Here is an 18,783-nt window from a genome sequence, read left to right as displayed (position 1 = left end):
ATAAATCATAAAGTATCTTCATTCAATAAAAGGTTTGACGTTCGACACGTGGTGGTTCCCTTTGGTTTTTCTGGTTCTCAAAGTTTCGACGTGTACTACATTGAGGTGAGGAATGCTGCGAAACCGATATGGACCTGTGTATAGAAGTTCATGTTTACTGCACCTACCTTTTCCTCTATTGGATAAATAGTGTGTACGTACTAATATCTTCTGTCCAATGTGAAAGTCACGGCGTATACAAACTTGTTTTTGTTGTCTTCTCCGGCGCTCTGCGGCATATTTGATGTTATTCAGCGCAATGTCAATTATTTCATGGTGTCGTAGTCGACGAAATTTAGGAAATGTTACTAATTCTTTAAATTTGTTGGGTGGTTCAACATTTTTCAGTATAACAGACAGAGATAGCATAGTAGATTCATTCGGTATGGAATTAATTACATCTTGGAATGAGAGTATGTGTGTGTCCCAATCAATATGTTTTTTATGGCAGTAAATTCTACACAGTTTACCAATTTCTTTCATTAATCGTTCACAAGGGTTCGAAGAAGCATGGTACCTGGATATATATACACTCCTGGAAATGGAAAAAAGAACACATTGACACCGGTGTGTCAGACCCACCATACTTGCTCCGGACACTGCGAGAGGGCTGTACAAGCAATGATCACACGCACGGCACAGCGGACACACCAGGAACCGCGGTGTTGGCCGTCGAATGGCGCTAGCTGCGCAGCATTTGTGCACCGCCGCCGTCAGTGTCAGCCAGTTTGCCGTGGCATACGGAGCTCCATCGCAGTCTTTAACACTGGTAGCATGCCGCGACAGCGTGGACGTGAACCGTATGTGCAGTTGACGGACTTTGAGCGAGAGCGTATAGTGGGCATGCGGGAGGCCGGGTGGACGTACCGCCGAATTGCTCAACACGTGGGGCATGAGGTCTCCACAGTACATCGATGTTGTCGCCAGTGGTCGGCGGAAGGTGCACGTGCCCGTCGACCTGGGACCGGACCGCAGCGACGCACGGATGCACGCCAAGACCGTAGGATCCTACGCAGTGCCGTAGGGGACCGCACCGCCACTTCCCAGCAAATTAGGGACACTGTTGCTCCTGGGGTATCGGCGAGGACCATTCGCAACCGTCTCCATGAAGCTGGGCTACGGTCCCGCACACCGTTAGGCCGTCTTCCGCTCACGCCCCAACATCGTGCAGCCCGCCTCCAGTGGTGTCGCGACAGGCGCGAATGGAGGGACGAATGGAGACGTGTCGTCTTCAGCGATGAGAGTCGCTTCTGCCTTGGTGCCAATGATGGTCGTATGCGTGTTTGGCGCCGTGCAGGTGAGCGCCACAATCAGGACTGCATACGACCGAGGCACACAGGGCCAACACCCGGCATCATGGTGTGGGGAGCGATCTCCTACACTGGCCGTACACCACTGGTGATCGTCGAGGGGACACTGAATAGTGCACGGTACATCCAAACCGTCATCGAACCCATCGTTCTCCCATTCCTAGACCGGCAAGGGAACTTGCTGTTCCAACAGGACATTGCACGTCCGCATGTATCCCGTGCCACCCAACGTGCTCTAGAAGGTGTAAGTCAACTACCCTGGCCAGCAAGATCTCTGGATCTGTCCCCCATTGAGCATGTTTGGGACTGGATGAAGCGTCGTCTCACGCGGTCTGCACGTCCAGCACGAACGCTGGTCCAACTGAGGCGCCAGGTGGAAATGGCATGGCAAGCCGTTCCACAGGACTACATCCAGCATCTCTACGATCGTCTCCATGGGAGAATTGCAGCCTGCATTGCTGCGAAAGGCGGATATACACTGTACTAGTGCCGACATTGTGCATGCTCTGTTGCCTGTGTCTATGTGCCTGTGGTTCTGTCAGTGTGATCATGTGATGTATCTGACCCCAGGAATGTGTCAATAAAGTTTCCCCTTCCTGGGACAATGAATTCACGGTGTTCTTATTTCAATTTCCAGGAGTGTATATCGGAGAAATGTTTCTAGCTCGTAACATACGTGTCCATATAGCAGATCGAAACTGTGGTCCATTGTCGGAAATTACTTTCAACACAGGCCCTACATGAAATAGAAAATGTTTTACAAATGCTTTCGAAACAGTTTTAGCAGTAGCTTTGCGTAACGGAGTGAAGGTAACAAGTTTTGAAGTGAGTTCAACAGCGACAAAGATGTAGCAAAAACCTCTATTAGTTCTGGGAATCGGACCAAAAATGTCTACAGCCGCCATGTGTCTTAATTTAACAGGTACAATGGGATGTAATCGAGGAATATATGAAGTCGTGTCTGATTTAGCTTTCTGGCAGATTTTACATGATGCTAAAACTCGTCGTATACGTTTCTCCATGTTGGTAAAATAACAGTTCTGTCTCAGTATAAGAAAACATTTTCTAGCTCCGTAATGTGCATAACTTAAATGAGTATACCAGATTAATTTGTTGACAAGTTCGTCAGGAATGCATAATAACCAATTGTTGCTGTCAGGATGAGAGCGGCGAAACAGAACGTCATTGCGTACAGTGTAATGGTTTCTAATGGTAACATTATTCCTATCTTGCCAAAGGTGTTTAATCTCTTTCCATACGTTGTCTTTATTCTGCTCTTGTGCTATGTCTTGTAATGACGACGAAATGAAATTTTCAAATGCAACTTGTTGAATGTACATGACGCTGAAATTTGCTTTGCAGAAGTTGGTTGCGATGTCTTGCTGATTGTCACTGAGAGAACGGGATAGTGCGTCTGCTACAACATTTTGTGTCCCGGGAATGTGAACAATTGTAAAATTAAATTCCTGCAAATAAAGTTTCCATCTGCTTAATCTGTCTTGTGTAAATTTAGCGGAAAGTAAAAACTGTATCGCTCTATGATCTGTGTAAACGGTAGTGTGTCTTCCAAAAAAGAAAATGCCTAAATCTGGTAAAAGCCCATACAACACATAATGTTTCAAGTTCTGTAACAGAATAATTACGTTCAGCAGGTGACAGAATGCGACTTGCAAAAGCGATGTTTTTAATTACTGTAGAACCATCTTCTTCAATTTCCTGAAAAATGGGTACGCCTAAAGCGGTGTTAGAACTGCCGATGGCAATGGAAAAATTTCTGGTAAGATCTGGGTGCGATAAAAGTGGTGCATTCAACAAGGCTTCTTTCAGGTTCACAAATTCACAATGTACTTGCCTATTCCAGGATCAAATAGTGTTTTCACCTGTCAATTGACATAATCTAGGTGTGTCTAAAGCAGAGTAATGAATAAATTTACGAAAAAAGTTAATTAAACCCAAAAAACTGCGTAGCTGTTTCTTCGTCGTAGGAACAGTAATGTCACGTAAAGCTTGAAGTTTTTCCGGGTCAGGCGTAATGCCCTCTGTTGAAATTACATGTCCAAGAAATTTTATAGAAGTTTTACCAAAGTGCGATTTACTGAGATTAACTGTGAGTCCTTGTGCACGAAAAGTTTGTAACAGTTGTTCAAGAATCAAATTGTGTTCAGACCAGCTAGCTTCTGCAATAAGAATGTCGTCTACGTACGTTGTGATTCTGTCTTTAAGTTCTGTCGGAAGTATTGTATTCAAACCGCGAATAAAAGCTGCTGAAGAAATAGTTAAACCGAACGGTAATTTACAAAATTGATAACAGTCACCAAAACAGAGAAATGCTGTGTACTTTCTGCAGTTCGGATGGAGCTGAATTTGCCAAAATCCCGATTTCAAATCTAATGTGGAATAAATAGCAGTATCATGAAATTTCTGTAGAAGTTCTTCTAGTGTCTGTGGGCGATCTGTTTCATTAATAATGATGTCATTGATGTGACGCGAATCAAGTACGAGGCGAAGTGAACCATCTTTTTTCTTAACAATATGGAGCGGGTTTATGTACGGACTAACTGCCGGTTCAATAATTCCTTGGTCAAGCATAGCTTGCAATTCTTTCTTAACTTGTTCTCTGTGAATATACGGAATGGGATAATGCTTGGCTTTAAATGTGTCGTGCTGTTTAACTTGAAATTCATACATAAAGCCGGACATAGTACCAGGAACGTTGTCAAAAACTGGAGCTTGCTGTAAAAGAATTTTGTGTAGTTGCGTACGTTCGTCGTCTGTATTTGCACTGCTCTGTTTAACTTTATCAGAAATCGTCTGTATAACGTCATAGTCGGTTTCGTCTGGAGTATTATAGTTGTGTACGTATGTATCTGTGAACAATGTGGAATTACCGTCTATGTTACATGATGCGGAAATGACCTCTGTACGATTAATTGTTCGTTCTTCCGCAGATAAAGAGTGCTGAAATTTTAAAGCCAGTTGTACATTTTCATCCTTCAATATTAAATAGGAGTTTTGAAAGTCAATAATGGCATCGTGTTGTACCAAAAAATTCGTACCTAAAATAATGTCTGTTGTCAATAACGGAATAATCCAAAAATTTGAGTGAAATGTATGACCTGCAATACAAAATGATAAATGTGTCTGTAATTTAACATCTACTCTTTTACTAGATACTGCTCCTTTTACTTTAGTTTTGCCTAATGGTAACGTAGGATAAGTATTCTCTTTGTTACACTCGTTGAAAGTTTCCTCATTTATGACTGACGTAGGTGATCCAGAATCGATTACTGCTGAAAATTTCGATGATCCAATATTAATTTCGATGACAGGGTGTGAAATAGTTTTTTGAACAACTGGTCTTTCCTGCAAAAGGGTGTCTCGGATGTCGTCAAAAGTAATAACATTTTCGTGAACAATATTCTGTGTATCTGAACTATTGCTTACGTTACTGGAAGATGCAACCTGTACTGCATCTAGTCAAATTCTATCTGACGTGTTATTATTTTCAGGAGGATGCTGTGGCATTTCCACTATTTGTACTGTTCTATTATTTCTTCCTGACGTATTACGTTCGGGATGATATCTACTGTCTGGTTCATTCATGATTATATGTTGTGGCGGATGTTCTTGCTGCTGATAAGACCGACTGTTATTAAATGTACGCTGAAAATTATGCTCATTATTTTTACGTCTGTCATGATAGTCATTTCTATACGGTGCATTCCGATAGGAATTGAAATAGTGTGTTTTCTGTACGTACTGATTTCCTTGTTGCTGTGCGTTACTATTTGTTGGGGGCGACGCTATACGCGTACGCGGCGAAACATTAAAGCCTGGTTGACCTTGTACATTACATTGTTGCTTAGGTATGCTAACCGATTGGTTTTGTTGCTGTCGTTGGGAAAAACGTCTATTGTTACCAAAATGTGGTTCCTCTTGCTGATAATTTTGACGATACTGATAATTAAAATTTTGCCTGTTATTAAAGTTCTGGTGGTTGTCGTTCCTGAAACGTCTATTACCTTTGCTATTGAAATTACATGGCTGATCGTAATTGCTGTATGTTTGTTGACCTTGGTTATTATATGAAAAATTTTTGTTTATAAAGGAATAATCCGATTGCTGCACTTCCAAAAGCTGTAACAGATCTCTGAATGCCGAAATATTTTCCTTCTGATGACCCGTTAAAAGTGACTCTCTTAATGATCGTGGTAGTTTAGAAATGCATAATTGTATAAGTGCAGATTCACTGTATGGTTCACTTAAGTACTGGTTTTGTTGGACCATGTGCTCAAAAAATTGCGTGACAGTGGAAAAATTTGAGTTCTCATAATTCGGTAAACTAATTAATTGATCCTTAATTCCGCGCTGTGTCGTCTTCGACCAATACGCTGACAGAAAAGCAGTCTGAAATTCTTCTACCAAATAGCATTGTCTCGCGATCGGTCTCATACGAGTTGCTGGTTCGCCTTCCAAAAAACTGCAAATAAATTCAAGTTTGTGCGTTACAGGCTAAGTTGGTGGTAAAACAAAGCTAAATTGTTGTATCCAATCCAAGGGGTGGATCTGTGTTCTGTCATTTTTAAATACTTTAAATTTTCTCGCTGATAGAAAATGTTTGTAATCAAAATTATCGTCTCTGTGCGTCTGAACAGGTTCACGATTGTATGAGAATCTATTTGTCTGTGACAGTTCGGAATGTAACTCACGTACTCTCTGTAAATTACCTAAATTATACACACTATGTGAGTCTGACAAATGTTCGCAAAGTGGCATCTGCTGTGATGTGTTAAACGCTGAAACATTTTTCATCTCTGTTACCTCTTGCTGTAAAGTTGACAATTTTCTACGTAATGTGTTATTAGACGAATCTATCTCACTGATTGTCTGCTGTAGATTTTGGAATTCAGGTGTTTGGTTAAACGAAATCGGTGAAGTATCGTCTGATTTGCTATCATTATTACTTTCAATAACACCAATACGACTGGCCAATTCGTAATATTTTTCAGTCAGTATTTTTACCTGATCATCGTTTTTAGTGTCACAAGCATTAATCTGTTTTTGTATTTTACGTGTGGTTTCGTTCAATTTTTTAACGTCAGCTTTGATGACATCGGGATCTTGAATTAGTTCTAATTGTTCAAGTCTGTCGGTCACTGTCTGAAAATCTACTGTGTATGTGTCTGTTTTTGTTTTAAGATCGGAAATTTCATCACGCAATTCTGTGTTCAACTGTTTGATTGTATTAATTTCGTCTGATACAGTAGCAATATTGTTGTCTACGTATGTTTTTGCTTTCGTAAACAATTTGCGTTTATCTTCCTGTCTCTGTGCGGTAATTGTTTCCATAACTTGTCGCTTTACTTTACTCTGTTCCTGTATAAATTTACGGAAACGCGTTTCACTGTTTTGTAGGTGGTGATTAGAACGTTCGTCAATTTGACTGTTCTGTTGGTCGAATTTCTCGTCTACTTTTGCATCCAGCGTGCGCGAAAGTTCTGCTGTCATTAATTTAAACTCGTCGCGTAAAGCATTGTTTACCGACTGCACTAATTTCGTCTCTAAGTGATTCTGTTGCAGCTGCTTACGTATTCCTTAATTCTTGAGCAACAGATCTAATTTCTTCACTACTTTTCCTAGCACAAGCCTCAATTTCCTCACGTAATTGTTCTTTAGTATCATGACATTGCGCGGCAACGGCTGTAATCTATTCACTAAGCTGTCTGGAATTGTTGTCTAATTTTTCATTCAACTGTTTGGAATTGTAGTCTAATTTTTCATTAAGGTTGTCATATTTTTCATTAAGTTGTTTGAAATTTTCATTAAGTTGTTTGTGGTTTTCCTCTTGTCTTTCATTCGACTGTTTGGAATTGCTGTCTATTTTTTCATTAAGTTGTTTAAAAAATGCCATAACTTGATCCAACCCAATATTACCTACTCTATTCTCTGTGCTGTTTGATGCCGTACCTGCAATTATCACGTTTTGTGGGACCATTTGGTCATTCTGTAATTTCTGAAAGGGTTTGCCAATCGGATGTGCACTATCGGTCACTACACCGGAATTAAATAAATCTATCGTACTCTGATTACACTGTTCATTTTCATTATAAAAATTTATCTGTTTGTCACATAAATCCTGCAAACCGGGTGTGTCAAGCTGGGCAGCGCTCATTGCAACAGAACGCCCACGTCATCAATTGTCGTTAAATTAACAGACGACACAATTGAATTCGTCTTTTCATCACTAGGATCAAAATCAACATTAGTGGTCGGTACACACTGATTGTCTGTAATTGAAGGATTGTCATCATTACACTGCGTGATTCGTCTTTTCATCACTAGGATCAAAATCAACATTAGTGGTCGGTACACACTGATTGTCTGTAATTGAAGGATTGTCATCATTACACTGCGTGTCGCAAGTACTATCGGTCAAATTATTTGAGTCGGCTATTTCACTCATTATACATCGCGATGTACTGTTAACAGTTTTTCGCGGCATTTTTACACAAATCAAAATTGTTCGCAAATGAAACAAAGACAATGTAAAATCCAACAAACACTATTACAACAAAGAGCAACAAATTGCCGATGATCTGTGGAAGAAAGAGTGACAAATTAGAAAATGTGTTGCGCCAAATGCTAATTACATTCAAGTAAATAAGAGCAGATATATGACTACTTCTCAGAAGATTCACAAAGAAATACGATCCTGGCCGGATGTCGCCAAGTGTAACCTCCCCGCAAAAATATTGATAAATGAAAATAATGAAAATGGAGCCAAGCGTTAACTCCCCAGACAAAAATTAATGAATGATAATTGACCATAAACCCACACAATAATATTAATTAAATAATGAACCATGTACGAAATGTAACCTCCTAACAGAAATAATAATATCTGGTAAATTTTATAAGGACAGCAACGCTGACCTTCGGCCCTGTATTCTGAATAAAAAGGCAAAAATTCTTACCTCAATAAAACTGCGAATATATCTGCTCTTATGTAAAAATTTTTAGCACAGCTTCGTGCAATGCTGGCGTACATTTTTTTCTAATTCTTGGAAGGAATGATCATGCAATGGAAATATTCTTTAAATTGAAATGAATGCTTTTCTTTAAAAAATTACTCTATATTATGAAAATTATTATTGGGGCATCTTTTTGGAACAAATTAAATTACAATTAACATACATTATTAAATATGCGCAAGGCTGCTTCTTTACCTTCTACAACAATACTCATCCTCCAGAGTCCTGACCAGAGTCGCGACCAGAGCACACAGCCGACGCATGCCGACTCCCGCAGACTGCTCCAGACTACTACCGACTCGCTACTACTGTCGACTCGCGCAGACTAGCGCAGACTCGCGACAAGCAACAACTAACAATAAACTACTCTCTGGTCAGAGATTCTGTCATGCTTCGCCCATCGCCGGCGAAGCATACGCCTTACAATGTGAAGGTATTTCATAGCGCAGTGGTGCAGATGATCGTGGGTTGCGATCCTGTTCGATGGCAAAATCTTTATCAAAATGATTCTGTTTATTATTAGCTTCAATTAATTGGTTTCAACACAATTTTTTATTTTTAAGCCTTTGTCGCCTCATTTTCAACTTTTAACAGCGTATTGACTTTTTTATTTTCTCTCTTTTCTACCTATCATTATATTTTCGTTTGGAATCTGCCTGTGTCGCCTGTAACCTGTAAATGAGTTCCACCCACGACAGCTTTGCTACAAAAGCGAGAAATTACAGCTCGCTTTTAGCGCTGAAACTGAATTTTTGTTGCCTCGAGTTTGATCGTACAGGTCAGATTTAATCTCCGAGGGCAAAGCGAGCGTGATTAATGGTTCTGCCGCAGGTTACTGACAGCCGTTTTCTCGGTTACATTGAACACCATGAGGTTGTGGTCAGGTTAGAACGCGAGAGTAGATTCAGGATTACAAAACAAGTTGTCTGCCGTAATTGTGTCATTAGTCATTTAAAATCAGCTGCGGACAAAGCATCTCGAGTTCCCGCCGTATCTCATGGCAGCAGTTACCAACATCACTCCGTGTTACATGAATAGCATTTCAACATTTGCGAAGTGATCCGCTGTGTTTGCGTATCGCCTCTAACCGTGCTAGCCGATGTCGCAACGCAGCAGCGCCAAATGACACACGTTAACATCGGGTAGTTTTAAGCGCACTAAAGTTTCTCTGTATGTTCAGTACCACATCAACCACAATGTTGGGTCCAGACAGCATGGCGGCGGATCAGAGCGCGACACTTTTCTCCTCGTTCTTCTTAGATAGGCTTGTATCCACCTCCCTTACCTCTTCCTTTATTGGCTCAAGCGATCGTAGAGCCCTTAGGCTTTGTCGTCGTTTCCTGATGTCGTTTACAGGACTTAGTCGTCGCAACTGCTGCTGTTGGCTATAGTCACGCCTTGGATTTTTTGAGACTGCATCAGCTAGAAGTAACGGGAACTACCACTACGAACGCTGCTGTTTCCTACGTGACCAGACTGATGTCATTTACAATAATGGCTGGCTTCACACTCGGTCTTGTCAAGAATACCTTCCTTAATGTACGAGTATACAGAATGTCGTAGAGCTTAACGGCTGAAATTATAGAGACGGTGGAGGATCCCAAACCAAGAATATTCGGATAAAAAGAACCTAAACTAATGTTTCCTGTGAGACACGTGTTTTTAAAACTGTTTTATAACAAACAGTTTCCTTCCTTATTGCAATTCGTGATACTGCCATTAAACGTAATACATAATCGTATATCCACTGTGGAGTTTACCAACATTTAAGTTAATTACTGGTATAAAAGAAGGGGCAATGTTTCTGTACTCGAAATTGGAGACATGCGTTTACGTAACTCGAAAAACCGAACGAATGATTCACAACAAACATCATCCTAATTAAAAGAGATTTTTCGCTGTAGATAGTACGAGGGACTGAGTCGTTCAAACCACCGACAGGTGACCAAAGTTCTTGACAAACAGTTGTTAGGCACGAGTTTGTTTGCGTGGCTATCCACCGAAGCAAGCACAGAAATATTTGTTTTGTAAATAAAAACGTCTTCTCTTGACCCACTGCATTTTATTCTCTCTTGTCTAGAAAGTAAGATCCGATTGGCTATGAAATGGAAACCACAGTGAAAACCAGAAACGTTTTATTTGCAACTGTTAGGTACAGCTTCCACCTACTTCTCTACATAGTCGCTGCTCCAACTTCGAGTTTTGTCGTAGTGTTGTATGAATTTTTCAATATCATCGTCATAGAAAGCAGCCGCCTTTGCTTTCGGCCAGTTATCTGCACTGGTCTGCAGCTCGTTGTCTGTGGAAAAATTTTGTTTTCATAGCCAGCGGCTCTTGTGAGCAGAGATGAGACTCAGGACTGTGTAGTGGGTGATCAAACACTTCTCATCGGAAACGCTGCAGGAGCGTCTTCATTGCCCCTGCAATGTGCTGCCGAGAATTGGCATGAAGAAGGAACTGCTCGACCGTCGTGTTATGTGGGCTGCATGGCACAGGCGAAATCTGACCAGGCCCTCGTACTTGGCGAGAGACGCTATTCGCTACGCATCTTTACGTGCTCACTGTTCACTCAAAACTGAAAAGAGCAGCGCGACACGATCGATTGGCGTACTAGAGACACTACCCAACACATCAGTGCAAAACTTTACCGGATTTTCCCAGTGGTTTTTATTTCGCGACCGATAGAAACTTACTTTCTGGACAACCCTGGTATAATGATACAGGTACGATACACCTTTGTTTTAATATTTATTATTCGTAGATTACAAAACAGTTCACTTCTCGCTTTTTATGTAAGTAAGTGATTACTTACAGTTCTTACCGTTCTTAGTTGGTATCTGTGTTTCCCCCGTTCTGTTCACCTGCTAGAGGTCGCACTACCGCTCTATTTACGAAAATAGGTACGTTTTTAGGTTTCGAACATTTTTCTTCGCACTTTTAATTTTGTTTGCCCTTGTTCTTGTAATGCACTATCAGCATTCTGTCACTAATGTAGACATTTGATAGAAAACTGTGACTTCAAGACGTTAACAAACCAAACAGGATGAGGCACACATTGAACTCAAAGTACTCACGACTTGAAATTACAGTTTTCGATCAAATGTCAATATTAGTGACAGAATACTGATAGTGTATTACAACAACTAGGGCAAAAAAAGAGAAGTGGTAAGATAAATATTCGATACTTTAAAAAATGCCTATTTTCGTAAATAGAGCGGTAGTGCGACTCCCAGCAGGTGAAGAAATGAGGGGAAACACGGATGCCAACTAAGAACGGGAAAAACTGTAAAAAATCACTTATTTACACAAAAAGCGAGAAGTGAACTATTTTACAATCTACGAACAATACATATCGAAACAAAAGTGTATCATGACTGTATCATTAAAGAGCCCACTGATGACGCCTTAAAATGAATAAAGGCGAAACGCGTCTGGGAGAATAAAATACTGTGCAGCCAGAGAAGGCATTTTTAATTAAAAACAATAAGCAATTTTGACAAATTGTTTGAACTTCAGCGATTTTTACTTTATTTAAGACTAAAAAATAACAGTCTAAAACAGTCGTTTGCACGGCACAATATGACGAGAGGGTGTTGGATTGTTGGGAGAAATTTAGAGATAAGAGCCTGTCATCAAGCCTGCGAACTCTAAAGTTCGAGGAGTACAGTATGATGAGAACTGATGGATCAGAAATTACATATCTGTGTGCAAGCAATAGTGTCAAATGATTCTGAATCCATGCGCCAGTTCTGGTCGGTCCATTACGTTGCAGTGAATGCAGTGAGACGAGCGGTCTTTGAGCACTTGCTATGGGTTTTAGTTGCTGTTGTAAGGATTAGCTTTTTTATTTCAGTAAGAAGCTAAATCTTTATTCCCAGAATGAATTTTCACACTGCGTGGGCGGGGCGCTGGTTTGAAACTTCGCGTCAGATTAAAAGTGTGAGCTGGAGCGAGACCTCGTGAAATTTGGAATGTAGGGGACGCCCTGGCTGTGAGGGTGGATCGTGAGTCGTCCTTGGGTAGCTCAGCTGGTAAAGTGCTTGCCTGTGAAAGGCAAAGGTCACCGGTTCGAGTCCCGGTACGGCACACAGTTTAAACTCCAGGAAGTTTCCAATCAGCGCACACTCCGCTGCATAGAAAAAATTCATTCTCCAAACATCCCCCAAGCTGTGGATAACCATTTCTCCGCAATATCCTGTCATCCAGAAATGCTAGTTGTCCAAGGCAAGGAGCATGTCATGCCGCAAGTTTTACATTTGACATCAGATATGCAAGACTCATTGTATCTCTGAGAATTAGCGGCTCAATGTTACTCCGAAGGTAGATTACTCTGGTATCTTAAAAGTAAGCACGTATGCAAAGCCCATCGTTTAACATTATTAATATGAATATAAATGCCACCTTTATCATTTGATGATCTGTAATTACAACCTCATGTTATCATCACTTTTTTTTAACTGACGCATTGTAAATTGGAAGCATGCCTCTTTTGTTAGTGCTTGTATTGTAATTCATTACCCCACGATCGCTTGGGTATCCAAATAACTTTCACATTGCCAGTTTCGACAAATAGTTGCTGTCTTAAGATGTGCTCATTCCACTGAAAAGCTGCGTACAGTATATAAACAAATATAGTTATGCACTTTGAACATCATGAAGTTTAACGTATTTCAATGAACGTACATCATAATGTCACCCGATAAAAAAGACTCCTTTAGCAAATATTCACAATAAAATGATACCCTTAATGTGTGAGAGGACGGAAGCATTTTAATTACCACTGACACTGAGTTTTAAAAAAAAATACAGTTTCAACAAGCCAACAATGCTGGGTTTATACTGAAAATTAAGACTCTGAAAAAGAAAAAAAATCAGATCTCTTTAAGAAACCCCATTGATTACCTACAAAAATAGCCATAAAACATACCTCTAATACGCATCAAACTGAAGAAACAGAAAAATCCTCCAAAATCACTTATTAAACCTTGACGCCATGTATGACTCTTTGTTGTGAATAAAACGTGTCATTTAACGGATTTAGTTTGTTATTTTCAAGGCTTCTATTACTTATGATGATTTGCATATTATAACTTAAACAAAATCTGCTTGGAAAGCTATATTTCTGCGTTGTTTGGGTAACACGTAACCCAGGAGAGGTGAATGTAAGAAACCATCAGATCGGGATGCAGGTATACTACACCCACTTCTGCTTTTGCTCAGTGTAGGGACGGTCCCTTTGTGAAGCTCGGTAAGGACCATACGAAAAGGTGGCAGAGGAAGATTTGGGAACTCTTTGTCGACAATGTTCTTTAAGGGTTCGCATCCTTTATGACTGCGAAACAGTGGTGAAATCGACACCGTGCCAACGGAAAAAATGGTTCAAATGGCTCTGAGCACTATGGGACTTAAATTCTCAGGTCAACAGTCCCCTAGAACTCAGAACTACTTAAACTTAACTAACCTAAGGACAACACACACATCCATGCCCGAGGCAGGATTCGAACCTGCGACCGTAGCGGTTGCGCGGTTCCAGACTGCAGCGCCTAGAATCGCTTGGCCACTCCGGCCGGCGTGCCAAGGGAACGGTACCAGTATCATTTACCGTGAAAAGCCTGATAAGCAAACAAACGCAGGTTATGAAGTGTTTGCTAAAGTTCACCGTGTTTCACATTCCATTCGTCAATGAAAAATTTGGTATTAATAACACCACAATAATATTTGGAAACGTGTGAGGATTCTGTAATGAATAAATAGCCTATGTCCCGGATTCCAGAAGGGGTAAATGCCCCCTCTTTCACGCCTCTCCAGCTCCCTTCTGGAAATACTGGGTGATTATAATTAAAGTGCAGCTACTCACGGAAGTCCAGTGTTGGGTTTAATTATCATGTGGTAGCGAAACTTGGTAGATATTCTAGTGTATTAATGTGGAACCGATTTACGCTGAAAACAAACTAGTTCCAATTGAGGCCACCATGTGAAATTTGGCACTGTACACTGTTTGTATGATCGCATGACACCCACACTGTCATTTGAGAAGCCATAATGTGAGTCAACAGCGTGGCAATCAAGAAGAGAGACCTTGTGCTGTTAGTGAAACTGTTTTATGTGAATTATAGCAATTACAGAGCTGCTTTGAGAGAGTATCGCCGACTGAAAGGTCTGAGGAGAGGCTCAATGTTATTAACTGGTTTTAAGAAGGTAATAATAAAATTGTAAAACATGAGTGAGCTTGGCGTGGCACCTGGAAGAGGAAGGCGTCCTATCCCTGTGGAAGTTATTGAAGATTCTGCTGTTGCTGTAACTGACCATACAGTATGTGCCCAGGTAGTGCTAGTGCCCGCACAGTGCCACGAGATTTGTCCGTCCCATGGTCAACAGTACGGAACGTATTCGGTCTGTTCTACACTGGTGCCCGTACAAGATCCAGATGGTGCAGCAACTGAAATATGATCCACAGCAACGTTCTGAATTTGCTCTTCGGTTCCTGGCACTGATCGAAGTTGATGACATTTGGCGAGGCAATATTCTACAGAGTGACAAAGCATATTTTACGCTACAGTGTGCAGTGACTACACGGAACTTCCGAATTGGGGGTACTGTAAAACTACGTACACATGAAGAGCCATTGCACTCGCTGTTTGAGACTGTGTGGCGTGTATTCACAAGCACAAACTTCCACAAACGTATCTCTAGAGGTTTTCCAGATGCATGGCCTGTAAGATCACTTAATCTGAATTCACGTGACTTTTGGCTCTGGGGCCATATAAAAGAAGTCGTTTACCAGGGACATGTTCGGTCTCCTTTGATCTGAAGGCCATTATTCAGGAACACGTTGCTCAGATTCCACCGTAACTAATGAAAGCAAGTGTTGATCACAGCGTTTTATGGATTCAGCGTCTCGTCGACGTCTCCAGTGCTCATACTGAACAAACTGTGCAAGAGGCAGTTAATAATAGAATGAATATTACGTCTTTCTCATTTGTTTGACCTTGGTTGCCCACGTCCCGTTCCTAACCCCTTACAAGTGGAAACAGTTCTAAACAGGATGGAGAACAACTGTGTCACAAAATTTTAACCCTGGATAGCTGATGCCAGTAGGAACCAAAGTACTGTTATTGTATAGGTCGACAACACACAGTTTTTAAACTACGGAAACTTGGCGTCACGCACTTAGATTGGCCGGGGGATTGCCTTGTTGCCGGATGCTCTGGACAACGCATGACCGCTATTGCTTTGCCTGCCGGAGATTGCGGTGTATCCAAGGTGCCGGCACGCTCGGTGGTAGGCGCCAGCCTCCCACTCTTGGGACCCGGGGGGCGAATCCGCCGGGGTCCCGACACATCAATTGTAGTTTCATAATAAGACGTATCGGGAACAAACCCGACAACAGCTATTAGTTCGCGTACAGAAAGCCTTTTACAAATTATGTCGACCATGAAAAGGACCTTTTTTGTAGTTAGGACATTGTTTACCTAAACCAGGTGCTCGAACTGGCGACCCCCATAAGCTTGGCAACGTCGAACATTGTTTTGCCGAACTCTTTCAAAGATTCCTGGCATTGCCCTGATGTGGTTGGCGGCATGTTGAATGCGATCGATTAATTCCTCTTCGTTTCTAGGTTGTTCGCGTCGGCGTGGGTGATCTAGAACCTTGAATAATTCCCACAGGAAAAAGTCCAGTAAAGTGAAGTCTGGTGATCATTGAGGCCATATCCAACGAGCACCTCAGCCAATTACCCGGCAGTCGAAGAATTCATTTAAATATCCGCCCACAGCACGACTGTTATGTGAGGCGCCCCATCATGCTGCAACCACATGCATAGCTGTATGTCCAGGGGAACATCTTCCAGCAGACCGTTTAGAGTTTCTTGCAACAAGTGAAGGTAATTTGCCCCAATAGGTCGAAGAGGTAGACGGACCGGTCCAATGAGATGGTCACCCACAATGCCTGCCCATATGTTGAGCGAAAATCATTCTCCATGGACGTACGTGACGTGAAGATTTCCCCTTGCCCAGAAATGAACGTTTAGAGTGTTATAAAGGCTATCCCGAGGGAAGGTGCAGTCATTGGTAAACAATACAATGACGGGGAAGTCGGGATCTCGTGCTACACGTCGCAGAAACGACCGACAAATCGCTGTGTTCATATTCCACTACAGGATTTAGGTCTTGGACAGGGTGGAAAAGTAAATGGATGCTGGCTGTCATCTCTCAAAACCTCCCAGACTAGCCGATGAATGACACCCATGTCGTGTCCAATCGAAAGAGTACTTGTTGTAGGTGCTTCCTCGAAGTGCTCGAGAACAGTCTTTTAAAATGCAGCATCCCGTCGTGCTCGAGATCTTCCAGCATCACCATGATATCCCACTAACGACCCTATTTCACCAAGTCGTCAGTGAATTGCTGTAAACGTTTGCGGGTGTGAATGGCGTATTGCTGGGTACCATTCCTCATACAACCGTCGAACTTCACGCGCATTACCGTCGGTTAGTCCATAAACAATAACGAAATCTCATTGTTCTTCAAGCGAATACTGTGCCGCCGCGCTTACTGTATAACTAAACCACAGGTGACGTGTGTGTGCTCCGAAGCGAAACTTACGTGTGAATGCCTCTGACGTGAGGTGGAGACAAACAGCAAGGCCTATTCGACAAGTGTGCGTTTCATATTGGGGAAGCAACGGGGCGAGGGACGTTTGTATGTGTGAAGTGGCAACCATAGCGCTGCCCGTCAACCGACGAACGGCAGCATGGCAATCCGACGGCCAATCGGAGCGCGTGGCGCCAAGTTTCTGTAGTTTAAAAGTGGTGCTTTATCGACCTACACAACATTAGTGATTTTGGTTCCTACTGGCATCAGCTATCCAGGATTAAAATTTCGTGACACAATCATTCTCCACCCCGTATATCTTTCTTGCATACACAGCACCAGATTTCCACCTGGTGGCCAAAACTGAAACTGACTCATTTCCAGTATAAATCAGTTGTGCATTAAGACATTAGAATATCTACCAAGTTTCGCTCCCATACGATTATACAGCCACGCTGGATCTATGTGAATAGCTGCGCTTTAATTATAATCACCCGGTATACACTTGGTGCTATAACAGTCTCAAATTTTCAACGAATACTCGCTGTGGAATATGTTATGCTAAAATCTGTGAACTTCCGGGCAGGTCTTCGACGAAGATGGAGGACCGGTGACTGTTTGTGAGACTAAATGGTTGGAAGCCTTGGAATTTGGTACAGACGCAATGTTCCGCATTTGTATGTCAACGGTGGGAGACGGCACCTTCCTGGACCCCCTGTCGGCGGCGGTAGTGGAGTGGCGGCAGCAGCTGGTGGCGTCCCACGGCGCCACGCCGGACTGGGTGGACCGGCTGGCCTCAGTGGTGGCGGCCGCAGAGCGGTCGGCGGCGGCCACGGCGGACCAGAGGACCGACACCGGCACGGCCGTCGTGCCCGACCCCGGCGCGCACGCCGTCGCCCTCTGGCTCAGAGCCTGCTTCGAAGTAGGGCGGATGCTCTTCTGAGGCGTCTGTCTTCTGTTGTGAATAAACCTGTTCCTTGCAGTTGCAGTTTTCTAATAAAGTCGGCAAGGGACACCAAATCGACTTACATGAAGAATTATAAAACATCATTCATGGTACAGTACAAGGTAACAGGTTGTATTGGTTCAAATGGCTCTGAGCACTATGGGACTTAACTGCTGAGGTAATCAGTCCCCTAGAACTTAGAACCACTTAAACCTAACTAACCTAAGGACAACACACACATCCATGCCCGAGGCAGGAATCGAACCTGTGACCGCAGCGGTCGCGCGGCTTCCGACTGTAGCGCCTAGAACCGCTCGGCCACTTCGGCCGGCCAGGTTGTATTGTATTGTATGTGAACCGGGGGCCTAGAAAAGACGGAGAGGCTCCGTCCCCGCCGCAGCCGCAGTGGTCCACAACCCCACGACGACTACCGCAGTCCACTTCACCCCTCCGCCGCCCCACACCGAACCACTCTTTAAGGGTTATTGTGCGGTTCGGCCCCCGGTGGATCCCCCTCCCCCCCCACCCCCCGCCCCGGGTGGGAACGTCTGACACCAGACGAGTGTAACCCCTATGTTTGCGTGGTAGAGTAATGGTGGTGTACGCTTACGTGGAGAACTTGTTTGCGCAGCAATCGCCGACGTAGTGTAGCTGTGGCGGAATAAGGGGGAACCAGCCCACATTCACCGAGGCAGATAGAAAACCACCTAGAAACCATCCACAGACTGGCCGGCTCACCGGACCTCGACACAAGTCCGCCGGACGGATTCGTGCCGTGGACCAGGCGCTCCTTCCCAGTCCGGAAAGCCGTGCATTAGACCGCTCGGCCAACCGGGCGGGTTGGTAAAAGGTTACTAAATTATAAGCTA

At 42.8% G+C, this 18,783-nt stretch overlaps 1 protein-coding gene across 1 annotated transcript in view; it reads left to right on the top strand.

Moving 5' to 3' along the window:
• LOC124788777 (triokinase/FMN cyclase-like) overlaps positions 1-17,911 on the top strand; it is a 79,361-nt gene extending 61,450 nt beyond the window's left edge. The window contains exon 2 of the mRNA XM_047256059.1: positions 17,555-17,911. Within this exon, the coding sequence (XP_047112015.1) occupies positions 17,555-17,911 (357 nt within the window). The remainder of the gene's footprint in view (positions 1-17,554) is intronic.
• The last annotated feature ends 872 nt before the right edge of the window (positions 17,912-18,783 follow it).

The sequence above is a fragment of the Schistocerca piceifrons genome, chromosome 3 (genome assembly GCF_021461385.2).
Source record: "Schistocerca piceifrons isolate TAMUIC-IGC-003096 chromosome 3, iqSchPice1.1, whole genome shotgun sequence".
NCBI classification, from domain to species: Eukaryota; Metazoa; Arthropoda; class Insecta; order Orthoptera; family Acrididae; genus Schistocerca; species Schistocerca piceifrons.
This window is presented reverse-complemented; position numbering and strand designations above follow the sequence as displayed.